General features: G+C 35.2%; 1 protein-coding gene across 1 annotated transcript; it reads left to right on the plus strand.

Moving 5' to 3' along the window:
* Nucleotides 1-12,602: 12,602 nt before the first annotated feature.
* LOC130846638 (olfactory receptor 4K15-like) lies at nucleotides 12,603-13,541 on the plus strand. The gene has a single exon (XM_057724998.1). It carries the CDS (start codon nucleotides 12,603-12,605, stop codon nucleotides 13,539-13,541), a length of 939 nt encoding a protein of 312 aa, XP_057580981.1.
* The last annotated feature ends 9,985 nt before the right edge of the window (nucleotides 13,542-23,526 follow it).

Here is a 23,526-nt window from a genome sequence, read left to right on the forward strand (position 1 = left end):
ATCTTTAATCAGCAATTCCACTGTGTGCTCCCCAATTTGGAGATATTTTGACTTGCTAACTGAACTGAATATATGTTCGTATCTATAAGCTATAACTAGTCTCAGATATATGTTTTGTGTTTATTCCCATTAAGAATATATACTCAAAAATCCAGTACTTCTTTTTTAATTAATTTTTATTGGAGTATAGGTGATATACAAGGTTGTTTTAGTTTATGCCGTATAGAAAATGAATCAGTTATACATATGCATATATCCACTCTTTTTTAGATTCTATTCCTATACAGGTCATTACGGAGGATTGAACAGAGTTCCCTGTGCTACACAGTAGGTTCTTATTAGTTATCTATTTTATATGTAATAGTATGTATATGTCAACCCTAATCTCCCAATTTATCCCTCCCCTCGCTTCCCCGTTGATAACCATAAGTTTGAAAAATCCAGTACTTATGTTCTTACCATTTGGAGAGAATAAAAATTTGCCTATATATTTTTTGCATTTGACCAAATATTACTAGATGGTAATAATAAGAAGAAATATAAAAAATAATCATTTCTACTATTTATTAAATACTACCTTTATTCCCTACACCATGCTAATCATTTTACCTAATTTTTATGTATTACATAGTAAATCACTTTCATTTAATTATCAGTATTCTCATCTCTAGAAATACATGATTTACCCATCCTAACTCTAAATTATCTAGAGAGGATAAGGAATATATCTGAATGGTCTGCTTCCACTTGGAAAACAAAATACAAACGAATAAAACTATAAAACTTGTACTCCACAGTGTAATGCCTGTAATTCAGGTTTTCAAGTGCTAAATGTTGATTTAAAGGTGAAGCTTCCTGTGAAAACTTTTTCTTAAATACACAGGCATAAGGATTTTCAATGGTTTGAAACATTATTTTTATGTTAATAAATGATTTTATGATACTTATTTTACCTGACAATAAAGAAATAATAAGAATGTGTTACTTCAAATCAAGAGAAATTTAGCAATGAGAAGAAAGCCAAATAAAACCATCAATAAAGAAACAATGATTTTATATGAAAATCAGAGAACCTCCTACAAATGAATAAAAAAGACAACTAACCCAACAGGGAAGAAAATGGGTAAAAGATGTGGACAAGTATTTATTTCACTGAAGACTATTTCATAAATAATCAGGGAAATGTAACTTAAGATCATAATGAAATGGTATTTTACATCTATGAAACGGGTTTTTAAAAAAGGCATGAAACAACAGTTGTTGCTGAGAATGTGTATTCATGGAAATTTTATGCCCTGTGTGTGGGTGTAAATTGATTTAACAATTCTGAAAACAATTTGTATTGTCCTGTAAAGCCGAACATGTGAATGAACTATAGCTCAATCATTGTATGCTAACTGTTTCCCAGTGGCCACATACCTATTCTTCCTATTACTAACAGAACACCTAGCAAATTTTAGCTGGACACATGACCACCCAGCTACAGAGTAGATTTCCTAATCTTGTAGACAATTGTGGCTAAATGACTAAATTTTGGCAAGAAAATGTGAGAAGTGATTGGTGCACCTTTCAAGCCATCACTTTAAAGACACAGCTCAGGATTCTTTCCTCATGTCCCAGTGCCTGGGGTACAGCACACCTGGAGCAGATGTCTTGCAGTCAGTAATGGAAGCCGCAAGTTGAAAATGGAAGCCACAAGTTTAGAGGAGCAGAGCCCATGATCCAGCCAGGAGATGGATGGACTCCAGAAGAAGATCAGACAACTTGAATGGTATTGGTAATGTTCTATTTAGCATTGTACCATTGTTTATTTTTTCATTGTTCTTCGTAACATTTACTTTGTTTGCTACACTTCAAATATTTTATAATCCAAAGTTAAGAAAAAAATAAAGAAAATGCTTTCTCTTTGGCTTTCCACAAAAACAAAACAAAAAACAAAACAAAACAAAAAAACACACCACAGTGCAATTACTCATTCATTTCCTGTAGGTTTATAGGGAAGGTCTTACCTGACACCCTCCTCAAAATGTATATGTATATGGAAACATATACCTAAATATTAAAATATATATAGAGAAAAATGCATGCAGTTTGGTGCTATGATTAGAAGGGTTAAAATGGGGCAAGACCAGTTATATCAGTATCAAATGATCTTTTTAAATGAAACTGCATGTGTGATAGTGCTTATTTCACACTCCTGGATGATGTATGTACTTTGCTGAATAAAATATTGACACACCTTCACAAAATGTTAGCTTCTGCTTTATTCCTGTGAATAGAAGAAAGCTATGATTTCTTGAGTCAGATCCCTAAACAAATACCGAAATAGTCAATAGTGACATATCATACCCAAACCCTAACCCTAACAATAACCCTAACCCTAACTTTGAATTGAATACTAATAAAAACTACAATATTTACATAAGAACATATGGAATGCAGCTATAGCTATGCTTTTATAGACTTTATCATAGCTCCACATATTTTGAGAAAATAAAAGATGCATGTCGATGATCCAAGTATCCATGTCAAGAAAATTAAACTATAGAAAGTAGAAGGAAGAAATAACAAGAACAAACGTTAATGAAATTTAAAAATGTTAAAAATCAAAAAAGTCAACAGAAGCAAAATTGGTTATTTCAAAAGACCAAAAATTGACAATATGTCACTAAGACTAATCAATAAAAAGAGAAAATGCACCAATAACCAATGCCGGGAATGAAAAGGGAGACATCTCTATAGAGGCTACAGTCTGTAAAAATATTACAAGATCAGTACTAAACGTCATACCAATAAATTTTAAAATTTATGTGGGAACTTCACTGGTGGTGCAGTGGTTAAGAATCTGCCTGCCAATGCCGGGGACAGGGGTTCAAGCCCTGGTCCGGGGAGATCCCACATGTCACGAAGCAACAAAGCCCCTGGGCCACAACTACTGAGCCTGAGCCCTAGAGCCCATGAGCCACAACTACTGAAGCACTGTGCACCTAGAGCTCATGCTCCACAACAAGAGAAGCTATTGCAATGAGAAGCCTGCACATCACAGCAAAGAGAAAGGCGCTCGCTGCAACTTGAGAAAGCCCACATGCAGCAACCAACACCCAAAACAGCCAATAAATAAATAATTAAATTTATAAGAAAATTAAATAAAACAAAATTTACATCAAATGAGAAAATTCCTCAGAAAAACTAACTAAAAAAGCAGGAACATCTTAATGGTCCTATACCTATTAAATAAATTGAACCCGCAATTAAAATATTTTCTGTCCCATTTGTTATTGCCCTACAACTCTGCTTTCTGGTCCTCGGACTCTGCAAATCACATTTCTATTTCTGCATCGGGTTCCATTTTTTGTTCTAAAGATAGAGCATGCTAGAGGAAGACTGCAAGCTTAGAGATGGAGGAAAGGACTCCTTCCTGTTTCCTTTTTTGGGCTCTCCCTCTGCTAGCTGTACCTGTATGAGCATTGCCACAGCCAATTCAGCAATAGTTCCCTCCTATGGCAGGAGTTGAACCCAGGGTGCAGTTTTCCAGCAGGTGCAGAACTAGTCTCACCATGCTCCTTCAGAGGTAAGAGCACCAGCAAGCTGGCCTCCATCCTCAAAATCTGTGTCTCAGGCCTATCATACCTCTCTTCTGAACTCAGAGAAAATGTAGGAGCCAAGATAGACTCCCTTCAAAAAGGGAGTTTCACTCCATAGGACCCCTTTTCTAAATCAATAAACTTCAATAATATTAATTTTTTAACTGTGTTTCCCCACCCGCAAGGGTGGTAGCTGCTCCCTACAATTGTTACCTTCATAATAAGAGTCCTCTTTTTACGCTCTCAGATATCTAGTTAACAATATTATATCTGATTAATTTTTATATTAAATTCTGTTCAAATGATGTATTTCCTCTTTGCTCACTGATCCCTGACTGATAACAACTTTCCACACAGAAAAGTGCAGGCCTAAATGGCTTCCCTGGTGAATACTGCAAGACAGTTAAGAAAGAAAAGGGAAACATTTCTTACATAAATTCATCTTGAGAAGAGAAAGAGAAGAAACATGTTATTTTTCCCCTAAAATAACAGAGTAGGCTTGTCTGAAATATTATTCAGTGTTAAACTTATTAATAATTCTAAGAATGCAGGCAGCTGCAAGTCAAAGGTCATGCACGGAGAATTCTGAGACCAACAGAAGTCCCCAAGTCTTTTCATACTATTGTAATTTGCACCCTGAAGCAGATACAACACATGAAGACTCAAACCTAATAATGCATGTATAGCCTCATTTACAAAATGAGCTTATTTTGGTCATGAAACATCTTCAACTTTTAATGTGATAATCACACAGCTCACATAAATTACAGGCTGATTTGTCATTAGCAACCAAATAGATCCAGTGTATCCTGATGAAAGGATTCGATAGATGAGGATCCTCATTACCTTTCCAATAGTATATAGCATCAAGAGGTCCAATTAATGTGCTTACAAGGGGATTAACCAGGTCATTTCTATCTTTCCTTCTGTATTTTCTCTTTCTCCAAGATGTCCACAAAGTATAGAGTATGGGTTTCAGACCAGATGCTAACCCTATTGCCCACTTTATCTATGAAGTGAGTACAAATTTGACATGAATACCAGATAAATGTATTAGAATTTATAGGACATGCACTGTCCTTAACATCAACATAAAATCCAAAACAAAATAATAGCAAAGATAGTGGAACAATATATAATAAGAATAATACATTACAGCAAATTAATTTTTTATCTGAAGCACAAGATTGATTTAACAATTGGAAAACACCTCACCAGGTTAAGAAAGGAAAAATCATACAACTATCTCAATAGATAGAGAAAGAGCATTTCATTTAATCAAATACACTTTCATAATAAAATTCTGAGTTGTAGGTTTAGAATTAAAACTATTCATTCTGGAAAGTGATTAATATAAAATGCCTCCAGAATAACTGATAGTTAATGATGAAATATTGGAACTCCCCCGCCTTGTCCCTAAGATTGGGAATGACAAAACAGGCTTCCTGTCAACACTAATGTTTGGCGTTTTATTGGAAGCCTTCAACAGTTAAATAGAAGAGAACTAAATAGAATGCACAAAAAGATAGAAATAAACTATCATTCTTCACAGATAATATTTTTGTTTAAAAGTTACTGATAAATATAATTCTGCAGTCTCCTCGCTTTACAGCAGTCTACTTAATTATAATAGCGTGACACAATATTGCCTGTTTCATTTGTTTTCCTCAATAGATGGCAAGCATGATGAGGAAAGGAATTGCTGGACAGTAAAAATGAATTTAGATTTAATAGCATTTTAGGCAAGCTACTGAATGGAAGAAAATATTTGAAAATCACGTATCTGATAAGGGAATATAATCCAAAATATATAAACAAACTCATAAAATACAATAGCAAACAAAAACAAAAACAAACTATTGGATTCAAAAAGGTCAGAAGATCTGAATAGACTTTCCAATTAAGACGTACAAATAGCCAACGGGCACCTGAAAATATGTTGAACATCACTAATCATCAGGGAAATGCAATCCAAAACCACAATCACATCACCTCACACCTGTCAGAATGGCTATTATCCAAAAGACAATAAATAACAGTGTCAGTGAGGATTTAGAGAAAAGGGAAACTTTGTGCACTGTTAGTAGGGGGTAAATTGGTGCAGCCACTATGGAAAACAGTGTGGAGCTTCTCCCCAAAATTAAAAAGTATAACTACCACATGACCTAGAAATTTCACTTCTAGGTATTTATCTGGAAAAAATTAAAAACACTAACTTGAAAAGATAATGCACCCTTATGTTCATTGCTGGAAAATTTACAATAGTCAAGGTATGGAAGCAACATAAGTGTCCACTGATAAACAGATAAAAAAGATATATCTACATAGATATAGATATAGATAGATATAGATATAGATATATAGATATAGATAGATATATACACAAAATGGAAAACTACCCTGCCATAAAAGAGAAAGAAATCTTGCTATTGTGACAACTTGAAGGTATTATGCTAAGTGAAATAAAATCAGACAGAGACAGAATGGCCATCATCAAAAAATCTAGAGACAATAAATGTTTGAGAGGGTGTGGAGAAAAGGGAACTCTCCTGCACTGGTGGTGGGAACGTAAGTTGGTACAGCCACTATGGAAAATAGCTTGGAGTTTCCTTAAAAAACTAAAAATGGAACTACCATATGATCCAGTAATCCCACTACTGGGCATATACCCAGAGAAAACCATAATCCAAAAAGAAACATGTACCATAATGTTCATTGCAGCACTATTTACAATAGCCAGGACATGGAAGCAACCTAAATGCCCATCAACAGGTGAATGGATAAAGAAGATGTGGCATATATATACAATGGAATATTACTCAGCCATATAAAGGAAGGAAATGAAGCTATATGTAATGAGGTGGATAGACCTAGAGTCTCTCATACAGAGTGAAGTAAGCCAGAAAGAGAAAAACAAATACTGTATGCCAGCTCATATATATGGGATCTTAAAAAAAAAAAAAATGATACTGATGAACCCAGTGACAGGGCAAGAATAAGGATGCAGATGTAGAGAATGGACTGGAGGACTGGGGGTTGGCGGGGGGCGAAGGGGAAGCTGGGACGAAGTGAGAGAGTAGCACAGACATATATACACTACCAACTGTAAAATAGATAGCTAGTGGGAAGTTGCTGTATAACAAAGGGAGAACAACTCGATAATGGGTGATGCCTTAGAGGGCCAGGACAGGGAGAGCAGGAGGGAGTCACGGGAGGGAGGGTATATGGGGATATATGTATAAATACAGCTGATTCACTTTGGTGTACCGCAAAAAAAAACACATAGTAAAAAAAAAAAATTCAGACAGAAAAAGACAAATACCATACGATTTTACTTATATGTGGAATCTAAAACTCAAAACAAACAAACAAAACAGAAACAGACTCTTAAAACAGAGAAAAACAGGTGGTAGCCAGAGAGGGTGGGTGTTGGGGGGATGAATGAAATAAGTGAAGGGGATTAGAGGTACGAAGTTTCAGCTATGAAATGAATGTCATGGAATGTAATGTACACAAAGGGAATACAGTCAATAATATAGTAACTAGTATGGTGATGAAAGGTAACTGAACTTATTGTGGTCATTATATCATAATGTATTTGATTGTCAGATAACTACGCTGTACACCTAAAACTAACATAAATTCACGTAAGCTGCTCTTCAATAATTTTATTTACTTATTTATTTATTTATTTATTTATTTACTTATACTTCCTGTTTTAACAAGAGTTTCTATTAGGAATCAATTTTGAAATTTATTCAATAATTTTCTGGAATATTCATTTTCTAAAATGTTTTTGTTAAGTCCTCTGAATCCAAAGATTGTTCATTTTTTTTCACAGTATTATGTGATGGGCTGGGGAATTTCAGGAAATTTCTCTTGACAGATTGATAAAATATTTAAGTAGAAAACCATGTGATCATATTTGACTTTTGATACACACAGCTGGAATCAGACTACAGAATCAGTTAGATTTGGGGAAGAATGGAGCAAATAAATCAAACTGTAGTCTTTTAAATTGTCAACATGGGAAAATATGTAGGCTAGAAGCAAAACATAAAGACAATAAAAATAAAGAGTTGGGAAGTAAATCAAGAAATATTTGAGAGTAGAAACTGTACAACTAGAGATGGAAAGGGAAGTATGGACAAGAGTGCTGCACGGGGTCTATTTTGGGCATCTGGAGGAATGGTCATGATGTTTATTAAGGCATTGGGGTGGATTATAATATTATGAGTTCAGTTTTGACATGTTAACTTGAGGATGGAGATGAGACTTACATCATATACAGCTTTGGAGAGATTTCCCTGAAGACCGGAGATAAAGCTACAGATACAGAAGTGACCATGTAGATTCCAGAAGGCACAAGAAGGGAGACCATTATGGGCTTAAGTTAAGTGATTCAACATGCATATTGGATCCTAGGTTCTTTCTAACTTTTCACTATTATTCTTTGTATACAAGCTTTATAAGGCTTCACGTTTGGCATAACATTAGCATCAAATGCAGGGAGAAAGGATCAGGAATATCCATCTGCACATGAACATTTGTCCTTTTGTTTGGGAAAGACAGATCTCAAAAAATGACTTTGGTTTACATCTCACTGAATAATTCTCAGCTACATGCCCACCTTACACCACTCCATGACTAAGGAAAATGAGATTATATTTAGTAACTGGTTTAGAAAAATCATATAACATTGCAAAGGAAAATCTCAGTTCTGTCTACTTTCTGTGTGTTTCTTCCCTATGAGTGTCCTCTGTTTTATTCACATAAAACACTCCACCTCTGATACTTCTGATCACCAAATGTGGGAGGTTTTTTCCCATACTAAGCAATTACCTGCCACAATTAAACTAAATTCTGGGTGTCCTATGATTTAACTCAATTCTAACACTATGTACTTGAAGCTAGTGTTAGATCTCACAGGTTAAGGGTTCAGTCCCACTAGACTTTTTCTACCTACTTCAGATGTCAGTCTCAGGTAATAGGTCCCCAGATTATACACAACCTCTGTCTGATGTGACTACAAACCAGAGGTTCCCAGGATCTCCTCCTCAGTTTCAACTGATTTGTTAGAGTGGCTCACAGAACTTAGGAAAATATTTACTTACACTTTCTAGTTTATTTAAAAATAGAATGAAGGATCTAGGTGAATATCCAGACGAAGAGATACGTAGGCAAAGACTAAGACGGTCCGAAGCAGCAGCTTCTGTGACTGTGGAGTTGGGGTGCATCACCCTCCCGGTACGTGGATGTGTTCACCAACCCTGCCTTTCTACCATCTTAGAAGTTCTCAGAACCCACATTGGGTGAGATCAGTTCTCAAAGACCCTCTCATTTATCCTGATATTTTAAAATTAATTTTGGATTTTACTTCTACCATTTCTAGGAGGATTAATAAATTTTGGTTTCTTCATAGTTGGAATATCACATAGTTTAAAGAAATGAGGCTAATCTATTTACTAACACATTGTCAAATCATATTGATAGATACAAAATGATATTGCAAAATACATATATTGTGACACAGAAAAAGTTTAAAATACTTTTTACAAGGATATTTTTATGAATATAAATTCTGAAAAAAATTTAGGAAGGATACATGCCAAATTCTGGGGGAAGGAATTTTGGTATTTATGGATGTTCACAGGGATTTTTGTCTATAATTTTTCAATCTTTTTTACAAATTTTTACTCTTACAATTTATATGTTGTAAAATAATATTATATTAAAGTGCCAAACATGAATAGTCTTAATTATTTCTCTAGTTTTAATAACTGCTTAAATGTCCTAGGTAGATTCTGTGCATTTTGCTGATACAATTCTAGGACAGTGAGATCGCAAAAGCAATACCTCCCCTCTTAAAAAAAAAGAAAAAAAAAAAGCTTTTCTTTATAAAGTATTTCTTTTTATATTGATACCTCTTGTTCTCATGTTGACCTTCTCTAACCATCAGGAAATCATGGAAATTTTAAGATAGCAGTACGACAATGACTGTAGGTTGATGCAAAACTAAATCGGACCAAAGTCAGCTTGGCAAACTGTCATGCTGTTTTTGTACTTCCTTCTTTCAACTTTAACATCCACTTGTGTTAAGTGAGACAGTGGATAAAAGAGGAAGCTCAGAATCCTGTTTGGATGCTTTTTAGGAAGGAAATAAGGTCTTCTGGGGGCACACCCTTCCCCTTAGCCACTAGCCAAGAAACCATCTTTCTCTTTACAACCAAAACATCTGGCAGAGGCAGGGTGACTTTGGGAAGGAAGGGGACCTCTCTCTTATAAACTGGACCAGCTTTGTTCCCCTTGTGACTTATCCATCTTATTCCCACCACTGTTTATAACAACACTTGTGCTGAATGCTTGGAGTAACCTCTATATCATTTCAATATGGCTCAAATTTCATTTTTTTCATAGAAATATAGTTAATTTGCAATGTTGTGTTAACTTCAGATATACAGCAAAGTGATTCAGTTTTATATATATATATATAATATTCTTTTCCCATTTTTTTCATTATAGGTTATTATAAGATACTGAATGTAGTTCCTTGAGCTATACAATAGGTCCTTGTTGTTTATTCTATATACAGTAGTGTGTGTATGTTAATTCTAAACTCCTAATATATCTCCCCCCTCCCCATCCCGTTTGATAACCATAAGTTTTTCTGTCTGTGAGTATATATCTGGTTGGTAAATAAGATCATTTATATCATTTTTTTAGATTCCACATGTAAGCAATATCATATGATACTTGTCTTTCTCTGTCTGACTTACTTCACTTAACATGATAATCTCTGATCCATTCATGCTGCTGCAATGACATTATTTCATTCTTTGTTATAGCTGAGAAATATTCCATTGTGAATATATACCATATCTTCTTTATCCGTTCATCTATTGATGGACACTTAGGATGCTTCCATGTCTTGGCTACTGTAAATTGTTCTTTCTGTAAATAGAACATTAGAATGCATGTATCTTTTCGAATTAAATTTCTCCAGATACAAGCCCAGGGCTGGGATTGCAGAATCATACGATGTCTATTTTCAGTTCTACCATTGATCAAAGTAAATAAATGAAGAAAAGCCTCAGTCAAATATTAATAGGGCAAAGCACCATACAATGTAAAGACAAAGAATGAGAGTGAATTGATTTTAATGTAAACCTGTATCTCTTTTCCTATTGCTATTGGCTGTTTACATTTGTTTGCATCTCAGTCACCTCTTTACAGAACAGATGTCTTATTTCGGAAATCTTTTTTTACTTTCTTAGTCTTCTCAAAATCAATATACCTACCAAAAGCCATTTTTAGTAGGGAAGCTACCCTGGAAGCTTTAGAGTCAGACAAACCTCAGTGTATTTTGCTGTTCTAGTACTTTTGAACTTAAGACTTGGCAAAATTAAGTTTCTCTTCTGCAAAATGGCATGAAACATGATTACCAAAATAGATAATGTGTGCATATATATAGTTGACTGGATCTCAAGTTGTGTTCTGACCAAAATCTATAGATAAAAAAGTTAGAATTCAGTAGTGAGACAATAGTCACGAGGACATAAAAGATATGTTGATTTTCATTTGAAAAAACAGTCATATTTGCTCAGGAAAAACAACTGAAAAGTATGAAGAGCAAAACCCAATGGAAAAAAGTACAGCAAGAGGAAGCATGATGTTCAAAAGAAAAAAGGAAAATGATACCAAAAATGGAAAAAAAATCCTTAATTTTAAAATGAAAACAATTATAATTACATCCCAGTAGCATTTCCCATCATTGGAATGACAACACATCATGTTGACAAGGCTGTATAAAATAAAGGCAATTTGTACATTGCAGTTGGGAATTCAAAATGCTTTGAGCTCTGTGGAAGGAATATCTAACAAAATAAAGGTTTTTAAAGTGCTTAACATAGACTTCTTACTTAATAAGGGTTAGTTATCCAGCTTTATAATGTAAACTATATTGTCTAAAAATTAGGATAATAAAGAGAGACATGAAGAGTGACTAAAGCGGGAAGAATAGAAATAAAGAAGGAGAGAAGGAAGGAAGGAAAGAAGGAAGAGAGGGAGGAAGGAAGGAAAGCGGGGAGGAAGAAAGGGAAAAACACCTTACTATTTGGCTTACAGAATATAGAAAATATATATCTCAACAGAGATCAATTTATATATTATAGTATAAGTGAACAGTTTAAGTAATGAAGTTAAATTTATATATTCTCTTCTATGGACAGTCAGGAGTAAAGTTAGCTTTCATTTCCTGATCACATAAGATACTCCCAAAAAAGAAATCTGTTAGAAATTAGGGCCAAGGACCAGTCAATATATGTTAATAAGTGGAGTTACTCAGGCTCACAAATATATAATTTTATGACTATATCCTCTCACGGGGAGGTTCAAAACTCATGGAAATATGTAGCACTAGAAATGTGCAATCAGCATCTGCAGGCTCTTTTTGAAAGTGAACGTCTTTTCTCAATTCTTTTGATAAATATTTTTTTCTCACAGTTTGTAAAAGACTTTGGTTCGATTCAGTCTGGTCATACATATCAGCTTAGCAATAGATCTGTTTCTGAGAAGCAAATTTTCTATGAGAAATGCAGAATTAGATTATTGCTGTGTATAGAGCTTGAAAAATAAAGAACCTCCAAATATATTTTAGACCTGTTCATTTTCCCTGCAGAAAAGGTAGAATCAAGCTTTGGAGAGATAGCTTATGGAATACTTTAATACTCACATTTATATCAGAATATTCATTTTGCATAACCATAAGAACTAAACCTTTAATGGGTAGTTATTGACCTGCCCTTCTACATTTAATGAGCTCCCATGAGCTAAGAGACTGTGCCTACTATAAATTCAATAAAACTTTATTTTCAATTTGGAATTTGGTACATTGCCAACATATAAATCTTGCACATGAGAAGTGTTTAACTGTTCTCTAGCACCTGAACATTAAACTTTTTCCATTCTAGAAGTTCTTAGTTCAAATTTCTTCTTCTGCTCACATCAAAACTGTACTAAATGGAGAAAGCAAACCAGTCTGTGGTGTCCGAGTTTATTCTTTGTGGACTTGGTAATTCAACAGAGATCCAGAACTTCCTCTTACTGCCATTTTCTACACTCTACCTGATGACTGTCCTGGGCAACCTTCTAGTTGTGCTCTTAATCATCACTGACTCTCATCTCCATTCCCCAATGTACTTCCTCTTAGCCAGTCTCTCATTTGTTGACTTTTGCCTTTCCTCAGTAACCACCCCTAAACTGATCACAGACTTCCTAAAGGAAAATAAAACCATCTCCTTTGGGGGATGCATAAGCCAGATCCTCTATATACATTTCTTTGCAGGGGTTGAGATGGTACTGCTTGTGACAATGGCCTATGACCGTTGTGTGGCCATCTGCAAGCCACTCCATTATATCAGCATCATGGACAGACAGAAGTGCATCTGGCTAGTTTTGATATCATGGATGATTGGCTTTGTGCATGCCATGAGTCAACTAGCTATGATTTTGGATCTTCCCTTCTGTGGACCCAGAATAGTGGACAGCTTTTTCTGTGATATCCCTCTGGTGATCAAATTAGCCTGCATAGACACTCAAACTGTGAGAATGTTGATAAATGCTGACAGTGGTGTCTTGGCTGTAACTTGTTTCATTCTCTTGCTGATCTCCTACACCTACATCCTAGTAACTGTCTGCCTTCACTCCAAGGATGGGGCATCAAAGGCACTCTCTACCTGTACTTCCCACATCACAGTGGTGGTGCTGTTCTTTGGACCCTGCATTTTCATCTATTTCTGGCCACTTAGCATCACTTGGGTAGACAAGGTTCTTTCTTTGTTTTACACAGTAATTACGCCTCTCTTGAATCCAGCCATCTACACACTGAAAAATAAAGAGATTAAGAATGCCATAAAGAGATGGATAAGTCAGCCTATGTATTCAAGGGGTAATTTTTAGATCTTTCATGTAATCAGCAATTCTACTGTGTGCTTCCCAATTTGGACATATTTGGACCTGTTAACTGAACTGAAAATTTGTTCATATCTATAAACTATAAGTAGTCTCAGATTATATGTTTTGTGTTTATTCCGTTATGAAAACATATTCAAAAATCTAGTACATATATTCTTACCACTTGAAGAGAATAAAAATATGCCTAAATATTCTTTTGTGTATCATCCAAAATTGCTAGCTGATTATAATGAGAAGTATAAAAATAATAATTTCTATATTTCATTAAATACTAGCTATATTCCCAATACCATGCTAAGTATTTTACCTAACTTATGTAGTACTTAAATGATTTTGACTTAATTATCATTACTCTCACTTCCAGAAATACATGATTTACTCATTCTAACTCTAAATTAGCTAGAGAGGATAAGGAATATATTTGAGTGGTCTGTTTCACTTGGAAAACAAAATATACATGAATCAAACCATAATACTGCTTGTACTCCACAGTGTAATCCCTATAATTCAAGGTTTCAAGTATTAACTGTTGATTTAAAGGTAAAGTTCCCTTGAAAATTTTTTCTTAAATACAAGAGCAGAAGCATTTACAATAGCTTGAAACCTTCTTTCTTTTCTTATGTTAGTAAATGATTTTTATGATACTTATTTTAACTTCCATTAAAGAAATAAGAATGTGTTCCTTCAAAACAAAAGAAATTTAGAATCATCCGAAGAAAGTCAAAGAGAAGCATCAATAAAGAAACAATGTTTTATACAGAAATCAGAATACCTCCTACAAATGAATAAAAAAGATTCCAACAGGAGAGAAAATGGGCAAAAGATGTGAATAGGTATTTATTTCACTGATGACTTTCATATGTAATCTGGGAAGTGCAATTAAATATAATAAAATGGTATTCTACGTCTATGAAACTGGTCTTTAAAAAAGACATCAAACAACAACAGTTATTGATGAGAAGGTGTATTTATGGAAATTTTATGCCCTGTGTGTGGGTGTAAATTGATTTTACAATTCTGAAAACAATTTGTATTGTCCTGTAAAGCTGAACATGTGCATGAACTATATCTCAATCATTGTATGCTAACTGTTTCCCAGTGGCCACATACCTATTCTTCCTATTACTAACAGAACATCTATCAAATTTTAGCTGGACTCATGACCACCCAGCTACAGAGTAGATTTCCTAATCTTGTAGACAGTTGTGGCTAAATGACTAAATTTTGGCAAGAAAATGTGAGAAGTGATTTGTGCACCTTTCAAGCCATCACTTTAAAGACATCAGCTCAGGATTCTTTCCCGATGTCCCAGTGCCTGGGATACAGAACACCTGGAGCAGATGCCTTGGAGCCACAAGTTGAGAAGAGCAGAGCCAATGCTCCAGCCAGGAGATGGATGGACTCCAGAAGATCAGACAATTTGAATGGCATTGGTAATATTCTATTTAGCATTGTACCATTGTTCATTTGTTCATTGCTCTTCATAATTTATTTTTGTTTGCTACACTTCAAATATTTTATGATGCAAAGTCAAATATTTTATAATGCTTTATTTTTGCCCTTCTACAAATAAAAAACAAAAACAAAACTCACAATACAATTGCTCATTCGTTCACTGCAGTTTTCAGCAAGTCCATGTGGTTCCGGACTGTGTACCTTACCAATTTCTGTTTCTAGGAAAGGCTTCACCCAACACTCCCTCAAAAAATACATATGTGCCTAGACACATATATCATACTCAGAGAGTAAAATATATGTAGAAGAAAAATGCATGCAGTTTGCTGTTATTGTAAGTAGGGATGTACTAGATATGTCAGCTTCTTATGACCTTTTTAATGAATTTGCCTGTGTAGTAGTGCATGTTTCATAACCCTGGATAATATTTGTCATTTGATGAATAAACTTATATTAACAAACTTTTACAATATATTAATTGCTACTTTATTCCTGTGAACAGAAGAAGAAAGTTAGGATTTCTTGGGTCAGATCATTATACCAATAACTAAAATCTTAATAGTGACATATCAATCTTTATCTCTAGGCCAATAAGTTAAAGCACTCATGATGACAACATAACTGACCTTAAAAAGATATACAAAAAAGAAAAAAGATATACAAATAATTATAGTTATTAACTTCCTAAAATATAAAAAAACAAGAAATGCAAGCTATATCAAGAGATATTTGCAGAAATTTATATTTGCCCAAACCAGATGATCATGAAAGCATCATTCAGATCTGTCTACAGACACATATGGGAACCTATAATGTCTTCTTGGAATATTTTTTAAATAAAATTATCTTATCTGTGCTCATTGACACAAATCTTTAGTTTTAGCAGCCACCATTGATTCATAAGGGATTTAAAACCTGTATGCAACTTCCTTTTACATACCTCTACAAAAGGAATATGACAACATAGCACCCTGACTGAGTCCTGGCTAGATTACATAATTAGTTCTGATAGATGACAAAATGAGGTCCTAGTGTCCATCTAAAAGGGAGTTTCACTCCATAGGCCCCCTTTTCTAAATCAATACATTTCAATAATATTAATTTTTAACTGTGTTCCCCCACCCCTAAGGGTGGTAGCTGCTCCCTACAATTGTTACCTTCATGATAATAGAGTTCTCTTTTTACCCTCTCAGATATCTAGTTAATAACATTATACCTGAGTAATTTTTATATTAAACTCTGTTCAAATAATGTGTTTCCTCTTTGCTGACTGATTCTTGACTGATACAGCTTCCCACATAGAAAAGTACAGCCTAAGTGGCTTCCCTGGTGAATACTGCAAAACACTGAAGAAAGAAAAAGGAAACATTTTTTACATGAACTCCTCTTGAAAAGAGAAAAACAGAAATACCTTTTGGGGGGTGGGAGGGAGGGTGGATGGAGCTGAAATAACAGAGCTGTATTATCAAAATTATCCTGTGTCACAATTATTAATAATTCAAAGGATATAGACAGCTGCAAGGCAAATGTCAATCACAGAGAATTCTGAGACCAACATAAGTCACCAAGTTTTTTCATACTATCGTAGGTTGCACCCTGAAGCAGATATAACAAATGAAGACTCAAACCTAATAATGTATGTATGGCATCATTTTTTTAGCATCATTAAAAAAGTAGTTCATTTAGGTCATAAAACATCTTCAATTTCTATTCTGATAATTATATAGCTCACTGACTTTTTTCAGCTGACTATAGCCAACACATTTATAAATCCCAGGCTGATTTACCATTAGCAATCTAGATAAATCAAGTGTATTCAACTAAAAGGATGAAGGCTCCCCATTATCTTTCCACTAGTAAATACCATCAAGAGGGTTCAATTAGCATGCTTACAAGAGGACTGCCCAGGTCATTTCTATCTTCTCTTCTATACTCTTTTCATTCTCCAGTATATCCACAAATTACAAAGAATGGGCTTCAGACCAGATGTTAACCCTTTTTCTCAATTCATCTATGAAGCCATTCTAAATTGACATGATAACTAGATAAAGACATAAAAGAAAATTCACTCTTATGAACACAGAGGCAAAATCCAAAAAAATAGCAAATAAAATGGAGTGACATATAAGAATAATATATTACCAAAATTGTTTCTATACTGCAAGTGCAAGATTGACTTAACAAACAGACATCAATCACTAGGTTAAGGAAAAAGAGAAAATTCATACAAACATCTCAATAGATATAGAAAGAGCATTTGATAAAATCTATTAAACTTCCAAGATGAAACTCTTAGATTTAGGCTTAGAATGCAAATTACTAATCTGATAAATACATTTTAAATTTATCTGTAGCACAAGTTGTGGTTAATGATGAAATACTGGAAGCTTCCCCATGCCTTAAGATTGAAAATGAAAATAACAATTTCATTTGCTTCCTCTCAAGATTAATGTTTGGCATTTTATTGGATGGCCTGGCCAGGTAAACAAGGCAAGAGAACTAAATAAAATATATAAAAAGATAAAAATAAACTGTTATTCTACACAGACAATATTTTCTTTAAAAGTTAATATCCCTTCTGTAGATCCCTCAAGTCTAGGACAGTCTACGTACTTATAATAGCATTCAGTACACAGTATCGCCTGTTTCATTTGTTTTCCTCAGTTGATGGTAAGCTTGATGAGCCCCATCAATGAGGAATTGTTGAAGAGTAAAGATGAATATAATGGTAGATTTAACAGTGTTTTAGATGTAAATCGTTATTAGCAAAGTTATTTGCTTCTTTCAAAACAAAACTAAAAGTACCAGAGCAAGGAAAAATCAAAGGCTTCAAATGGTGTAAAGTGTGCTGCACAGTACGGACGGAATATCTAACACTGTGCTTAGCCATAGAAGTGTACCACTCATGTCTCCCTTCAAGAAAAAACTTACTTCAAGAAATGCACTTAGCTGACAGCTTCTAGCTATTGCAATTTCACATTCCACTGCAACATTCAAAGGCCAATTCTCCCCAGGCTGCCCCTAGAAAACGATCGACAGCTGTGGCTGTACCAGAGCCAGGACATTCCTGCCCAATGTGGAATTCCTGTAATGGACAATCTTGACTGTGGAGCTCGCTCCCCCATCAACCCAGTTGAGCCTCTTCAAAGCTGCTTTGCAGTCTGAGGCTGTTCCCCCAGTCCTCTCTCCTCCCGCCTCTTCTCTCACAGGAGCCACACTGGCATTTTGTTATGAAGGCTTTCCCTGCCTACTACTCTCCATCCCCTTCACAGATATTTCCCAGAGTCTTATAATTCTGCCATGCGGCCTGCTTCACAGAGCATCAGAACCTACCCTAAAACTGGTTTTAAACACTAAAGTATTTGTGATCAAAACACTTAACAGTAGTACCAAAGTTTAAGGGTTATCACCAAAAATCGAGCAGTCAAGCAGCAGAAAAATTTGTCTCAGACACAAAATCACCTTCCCAACCCCCATTACAATGATATTATGGTAGAATGTATTATAAGTATGTGTCATTTATTGTCCTGGGAGGGTGATACTACCAAATTAGAAACAGAAAATAATTTTTTTTTATTTAGTAATATTATATGAATCAAAATGTCCATGCTTCTAAACTAGTGGCCGCAAAAAACTGATCAATACTCCTGACTTTTGTTGTCAATTTAGATAATAAATCATGTAATTACATATTCACATTGCCTCACCTTTCCCTGTAGTCTATACTCTTAAGATGAGGAGGAGAACAAGTATTCATAGAGACTGTATCCTTAATTCTTTAACACTGAACCTATTGCCTTCCCACTTTATAATTAGGCCTGGCTGGAAACAATAAACATTTATGGATTCAAGTTGGCAAAGAAAAGATCCTCAGTGCACCAAGTTGTTTCCGTCTTGATTTTCCCTCTTCTACACAATTCATACTTCATACACTGTACTACAATCTTATTATTCTCAGACTCAACATATTCTCATCACTTTGTAATCCACTATCTGTCTAGCTCTATGTAAATTAGCCAATATACATATGCCATAAAAAGCTTTGTTTGCCATTTTGGCCAAAAAAAGGACTGATGCCCTGGAGCTAATACCTCCAGAAAATAGATTCACCTTAATTAAATAGCTTCTCTTTCCCTAAGACAGGAACTGCATTATTTCTTGACAGAAGGGATTCCAAGCAACAGCTGTACAGATAGAAATCGAACACAATCCTGCAGTGAAGCCTAGGTAGGACACTCTAAGTGGCTTTTGAAGACTATGAAAAACACCAGTTACATATATTTAATTTATGAACACATGTTGCCTTCTTTCCAAAACACAAAAGTTTCTCTCTCTCTAGAATTCCATATAGAATACTTTTAGTTATTAAAACTCCAAGTGAAATTTTTGAGTTTACGTTCACATTATCCTTGAAATTCCCATGTTTTTCTTTTTTTTTTAAGAACTTATTGAGATACAGTTAACAGACAATAAACAGCATATATTTAGAGTGTACAATTTGGTATCCCAATCTCCCAAATTCATTTCCCCTCAACCCTCCCCACTTTACCCACTTGGTGTCCATATCTTTGTTCTCTACATCTGTCTCTATTTCTGCCTTGCATTTCCTCTTTCATAGTTGTTAGCATTTGCCTTATGTATTGAGGTGCTCCTATATCGGGTGCATATACATTTATAATTGTTATTTCCTCTTCTTGGATGGATTCCTTGATCTTTATGTAATGTCCTTTCTTGACTTTTGTAACTTTTATTTTAAAGTCTATTTTATCTGATATGAGTATTGCTACTCCAGCTTTCTTTTGATTTCCATTTGCATGGAATATGTTTTTCCATCCCCTCACTTTCAGTCTGTATGTGTCCCTAGGTCTGAAGTGGGTCTCTTGTAGGCAGCATATATATGGGGCTTGTTTTTGTATCCATTCAGCCAGTCTGTGTCTTTTGGTTGGTGCATTTAATCCATTTACATTCAAGGTCATTATTTTTTTTTTTAATTATTTTATTTTATTTTTTGGGGGGTACACCAGGTTCAATCAACTGTTTTTATACACATATCCCCATATTCCCTCCCTTCCTTGACGCCCCCCCCTCGATTCCCCCCCACCCTCCCTGCCCCAGTCCTCTAAGGCATCTTCCATCCTCGAGTTGGACTCCCTTTGTTATACAGCAACTTCCCACTGACTATTTTACAGTTGGTAGTATATATATGTCTGTGCTACTCTCCCGCTTCTTCTCAGTTTCCCCTTCACCCCCCGCCCCCTCCCATACCTCGAGTTCTCCAGTCCATTCTCTGTATCTGCTTCCCTGTTCTTGTCACTGAGTTCATCAGTACCATTTTTAGATTCCGTATATGTGAGTTAGCATACAATATTTGTCTTTCTCTTTCTGACTTACTTCACTCTGTATGACAGATTGTAGTTCTATCCACCTCATTACATATAGCTCCATCTCATCCCTTTTTATAGCTGAGTAATATTCCATTGTATATATATGCCACATCTTCTGTATCCATTCATTTGTTGATGGGCATTTCGGTTGCTTCCATGTCCTGGCTATTGTAAATAGTGCTGCAATAAACATTATGGTACAAGTTTCTTTTGGGATTATGGTTTTCTTTGGGTATATGCCCAGGAGTGGGATGACTGGATCATATGGTAGTTCTATTTGTAGTTTTTTAAGGAACCTCCAAATAGTTTTCCATAGTGGCTGTACCAACTTACAGTCCCACCAACAGTGCAGGAGAGTTCCCTTTTCTCCACACCCTCTCCAACATTTGTTGTTTCCAGACTTTGTGATGATGGCCATTCTGATTGGTGTGAGGTGATACCTCATTGTGGCTTTGACTTGCATTTCTCTGATGATTAGTGATGTTGAGCATCTTTTCATGTGTTTGTTGGCCATCTGTATGTCTTCTTTGGAGAAATGTCTATTGAGGTCTTCTGCCCATTTGTGGATTGGGTTATTTGCTTTTTTGGTATGAAGCTGCATGAGCTACTTGTATATTTTGGAGGTTAATGCTTTGTCCGTTGTTTCATAGGCAATTATTTTTTCCCATTCTGAGGGCTGCCTTTTAGTCTTGTTTATGGTTTCTTTTGCTGTGCAAAAGCTTTTAAGTTTCATGAGGTCCCATTCGTTTATTCTTGATTTTATTTCCATGATTCTAGGAGGTGGGTCAAAAAGGATGTTGCTTTGATGGATGTCAAAGAGTGTTCTGCCTATGTTTTCCTCTAGGAGTTTGATAGTGTCTGGCCTTACATGTAGGTCTTTAATCCATTTGGAGTTTATTTTTGTGTATGGTGTTAGGAAGTGTTCTAATTTCATTCTTTTACATGTTGCTGTCCAATTTTCCCAGCACCACTTATTGAAGAGGCTGTCTTTTTTCCATTGTATACTCGTGCCTCCTTTGTCAAAGATAAGGTGCCCATATGTGTTTGGGCTTACTTCTGAGTTCTCTATTCTGTTCCATTGATCTTCCTTTCTATTTTTGTGCCAGTACCATACTGTCTTGATCACTATGGCCTTGTAGTATAGTTTGAAGTCAGGAAGCCTGATTCCACCAACTCCATTTTTCCTTCTCAAGATTGCTTTGGCTATTCGGGGTCTTTTGCGTTTCCATACAAATCGTAAGATTTCTTGCTCTAGTTCTGTGAAAAATGCCATTGGTAATTTGATCGGGATTGCATTAAATCTGTAAATTGCTTTGGGTAGTACAGTCATTTTCACGATGTTGATTCTTCCAATCCAGGAACATGGTATGTCCCTCCATCTGTTTATGTCATCTTTGATTTCTTTCATCAATGTCTTAAAGTTTTCTGCATACAGATCTTTTGCCTCCTTAGGCAGGTTTATTCCTAGGTATTTGATTCTTTTGGTTGCAATGGTGAATGGGAGAGTTTCCTTAATTTCTCTTTCTGCTCTTCCGTTGTTAGTGTATAGGAATGCAAGAGATTTCTGTGCATTAATTTTGTATCCTGCTACTTTACTAAACTCATCAATGAGTGCTAGCAGTTTTCTGGTAGAGTCTTTAGGGTTTTCTATATATAGTATCATGTCATCTGCAAAGAGTGATAATTTTATTTCTTCTTTTCCAATTTGGATTCCTTTAATTTCTTTTTCTTCTCTGATTGCTGTGGCTAACACTTCCAAAACTATGTTGAATAACAGTGGTGAGAGTGGACACCCTTGTCTTGTTCCTGTTCTTAGAGGGAATTCTTCCAGTTTTTCTCCATTGAGAACAATGTTGGCTTTTGGTTTGTCATATATGGCTTTTATGATGTTGAGGTAATTTCCTTCTATGCCCATTTTCTGGAGAGCTTTTATCATAAATGGATGTTGAACTTTGTCAAAAGCTTTTTCTGCATCTATTGAAATGATCATATGGTTTTTATCCTTCAATTTGTTGATATGATGTATCACGTTGATTGATTTGCGTATATTGAAGAATCCTTGCATCCCAGGGATAAACCCCACTTGATCGTGGTGTATGATTTTTTTAATGTGCTGTTGCAGTCTGTTAGCTAGTATTTTGTTGAGGATTTTTGCATCTATATTCATCAGTGATATTGGTCTGTAGTTTTCTTTTTTTGTGACATCTTTGCCTGGTTTTGGTATCAGGGTGATGGTAGCCTCATAGAATGAGTTTGGGAGTGCTCCGCCTTCTGCAATATTTTGGAAGAGTTTGAGAAGGATAGGTGTTAACTCTTCTCGAAATGTTTGATAGAATTCACCTGTGAATCCATCTGGTCCTGGGTTTTTGTGTGTTGGGAGATTTTTAATCACTGCCTCAATTTCTGTACTTGTGATTGGTCTGTTCATGGTTTCTATTTCTTCCTGGTTCAGTCTTGGAAGATTGTATTTTTCTATGAATGTATCCATTTCTTCCAGGTTATCCAATTGATTGGCATAGAGTTGCTTGTAGTAGTCTCTCATGATGTTTTGTATTTCTGAGGTGTCCGTTGTGACTTCTCCTTTTTCATTTCTAATTCTGTTGATTTGCATCTTCTCCCTTTTTTCTTGATGAGTCTGGCTAATGGTTTATCAATTTTGTTAATCTTCTCAAAGAACCAGCTTTTAGTTTTATTTATTTTTCTTATGGTTTCTTTCCTTTCTTTTTCATTTATTTCTGCTCTGATCTTTACGATTTCTTTCCTTCTGCTCACTTTGGGGTTTCTTTGTTCTTCTTTCTCTAGTTGTTTGAGGTGTAAGGTTAGGTTGTTTATTCGATCATTTTCTTGTTTCTTAAGGTAGGACTGTATTGCTATAAACTTCCCTCTTAGAACTGCTTTTGCTGCGTCCCATAGGTTTTGGGTTGTTGTGTTTTCGTTGTCATTTGTTTCTAGATACTTTTTGATTTCCTCTTTGATTTCTGTAGTGATTCCTTGGTTGTTTAAGAGTGAATTGTTTAGCCTCCATGTGTTTGTATTTTTTGCAGTTTTTTTCCTGTAATTGATATCTAGTCTCATGGCGTTGTGGTCTGAGAAGATGCTTGATATGATTTCAATTTTCTTGAATTTGCTGA

This window comes from Hippopotamus amphibius, chromosome 2 (genome assembly GCF_030028045.1).
Source record: "Hippopotamus amphibius kiboko isolate mHipAmp2 chromosome 2, mHipAmp2.hap2, whole genome shotgun sequence".
In the NCBI taxonomy this organism is placed as follows: domain Eukaryota; kingdom Metazoa; phylum Chordata; class Mammalia; order Artiodactyla; family Hippopotamidae; genus Hippopotamus; species Hippopotamus amphibius.